Raw genomic sequence first — 2,584 nt, 5'->3', positions numbered from 1 at the left:
ATATATATATATATATGTGTATGTATGTATGTATGTGTATGTATAACTCTTTTTCTTCTATTTTTGAATTAAAATATACAACTTATTTTGTGCAATTTAACTTAAAATACCCTTTTTTTTATCCTACTTTTGGATTTTAGGTCTACTTTTGGCCTGCTTTTGTACGAGAGCGATTTACTTGTACACTGTAGTAATTGCTCATTGCGTGCAATCACAGCAACTTCTGCGTAGGGAGTTTCTTTTATTTTTTTTTAGCGCTGTGCACAATTGGCTCGTGTACAATTGATATATATCTTTTGTTGACTATTTTTTGATTAGAAATGTCCTAATTTACCCTAGATGAAATCTGGTCATTCTAGATATTTTATATCCAAATATTTCCGATACATTCTGAAACATATTTATTTTTCGATAGTTGTATTTTAATATCCGTATGCAAAATGATGAGGACAGTATAAAGATGATTTTATGAAAAAAAAGAAAGATTTTATGAAAAAAAAATTGAAAATCTATCTTTGATGGCTAATTTTCGATCTGTATTAATTATGCGATTTTTATTTTTATTTTGCGAGTATTTTTATTATTTTATGCATCTTAAATTCTTTTAATTTGAATAGATATGTGCCGTGTTTTGACTTTTTGAAAATATTTTATATCACATTTATTTGCTTGCGTTTCTGCGTGTATTTGTTTAAGGCCCGATTGCACCAACGTTACTTTGATTTTAAACGAGGCTTAAAACTCTTTCTGTCTCTGTCTCTTTTTGGCTTTAAAACGAGACAGATAGAGTTTTAAGACTCGCTTAAAATCAAAGTGACATTGGTGCAACTGGGCCTAAATCTACATTGCTTGCTCTCTTCTGTTTACAGTTTGTTGCTTGATGTTGGATCGTTAGTGAAGCTACGATACTGATGTATAATAGAAGATATTGCAACATGAACGTTTTCAGCTACATTTCATCAAATTCTGATGACAAAAGTATAAAAAATCATTGTTAATTTTACACTTATTGCAGTTTAAGAAAGATTATTGGATCAACCTGAGAATTCCGTGAAAACAGCTGACGAATAATTATTTGTGCTTAATTTGCACCGTTTAAAGTTAAATTTGTATTTTTAGATGAAAATACATTTGGAGTGGATAAATGTACATTCTAAGAAATTAAAAACTTATACTTTTGCGTTCGAGTATTGCTTCGTAAAAATATCAAAAAACTATATGGAACTACATACAAGAGACTGATATAATTTGAACTTAAATGACGATTTAATGATTAGAGATTAAAGAATATATAGCTAGTTCGGGTTACACTTTAAGAAAAAATGCATTGATTTACTGTAATAATCATTAGATCATTCATATAGACATATCATAAGTGTCATTTTGATATCATGTAATCGCGAGCGCTCAGTACATAAAACATTGACAACGAGACGAGATAACTGCCTTAAATTTTCAAGATAAGTGACAGTTTGAATGACGTAAAATCAGAAACGTTTTATCTCTATAAATTCTATTACACATATGTACTAGTGTATCTGTAACATCTCTTCTGCAAAGTCTCCTAATCAGTCTTTTCAAAATCACGCGCAAATACTATCTATTACAAAAATCTATTACAAAAGTTTATTAAAAGCTGCAGTTAAAAATTTTTTTATGTATCTGAAAAATTATAAAATTTTAACATTTTATAGAAATGATGAAGTTTGTTAATTATATATTTGTGTGAATGATACATTAAAGAACATACATTAAGAAACAGAAATAAAAAATAAGAAGAAAAGAGAAAGGAGTTAACGACCAAAATGAAAAATAATCAACAATGCACGATTCTTAACACGAGTGAGACCAACAATTATCATCAACCGGTCTCGGCAAAACCTTCAGTTGTTTCAGTATCAAGTATTGATTCCGACGTCAGTGACAGAAGAGATGTACGAGAAGAATTGTACGCCGGGATTTTTAGGAGGCACAGAAAAACTATATTGGTACTAGGCAGTTTTCTCAAAATGTTAAGGGTGAATAGAAACATGAACAATTACGCTAGCATTAAACCCAACGACGAAACAGATGAATAAATTAAATTATTAAGTCATTGTTGGATCAATTAAGTAACAGAGAATTTACGTTTTAAAGTGTAATTTGAGCATATATATATATATATATATATATATATATATATATATGTGCGCGCGCGCATGTATGTATAGACTATATCGATAATTTTTCTTTTTTTTTTATACACTTCTATATATACTTCTATATAACAAATTTTTTAATATAATAATTTTTATACATATAACAGCTTTATATATATAGTGCAGCTAGATATTTTTTTTAATATAACTCGTAGAGTACGCGCGAAATATAAAAAAATGTATACAAATAAGTAAACTTGTATAAAAATCCTGAAAGTATCAATTAAATATCTGATTATTTTTGATATTGATCGTTTTAAATTGTGTAAAAATATCAATTCTATATAATATTGCTGCAACTATTTGTTCTTAATTATTTTACACACAATTATTCAAGAGTTGTGTTAGATTAAATTCATAAAATTTTAACATTAAATTAAAGTAAT

At 27.6% G+C, this 2,584-nt stretch overlaps 2 protein-coding genes across 2 annotated transcripts in view; one reads left to right on the top strand and one right to left on the bottom strand.

Moving 5' to 3' along the window:
• The window catches only part of LOC108690300 (sperm-associated antigen 6-like), a 24,127-nt gene that overhangs the window by 10,426 nt on the left and 11,117 nt on the right, over positions 1–2,584 (bottom strand). The window lies entirely within an intron of this gene.
• Positions 1,671–2,584, top strand: part of LOC108690310 — a 1,500-nt gene continuing 586 nt past the window's right edge. Inside the window, exon 1 of the mRNA XM_018197533.1 lies at positions 1,671–2,018. Within this exon, the coding sequence (XP_018053022.1) occupies positions 1,806–2,018 (213 nt within the window). The 5' untranslated portion in view covers positions 1,671–1,805. The remainder of the gene's footprint in view (positions 2,019–2,584) is intronic.

The sequence above is a fragment of the Atta colombica genome, unplaced genomic scaffold, assembly GCF_001594045.1.
Source record: "Atta colombica isolate Treedump-2 unplaced genomic scaffold, Acol1.0 scaffold307, whole genome shotgun sequence".
NCBI lineage: Eukaryota > Metazoa > Arthropoda > Insecta > Hymenoptera > Formicidae > Atta > Atta colombica.
This window is presented reverse-complemented; position numbering and strand designations above follow the sequence as displayed.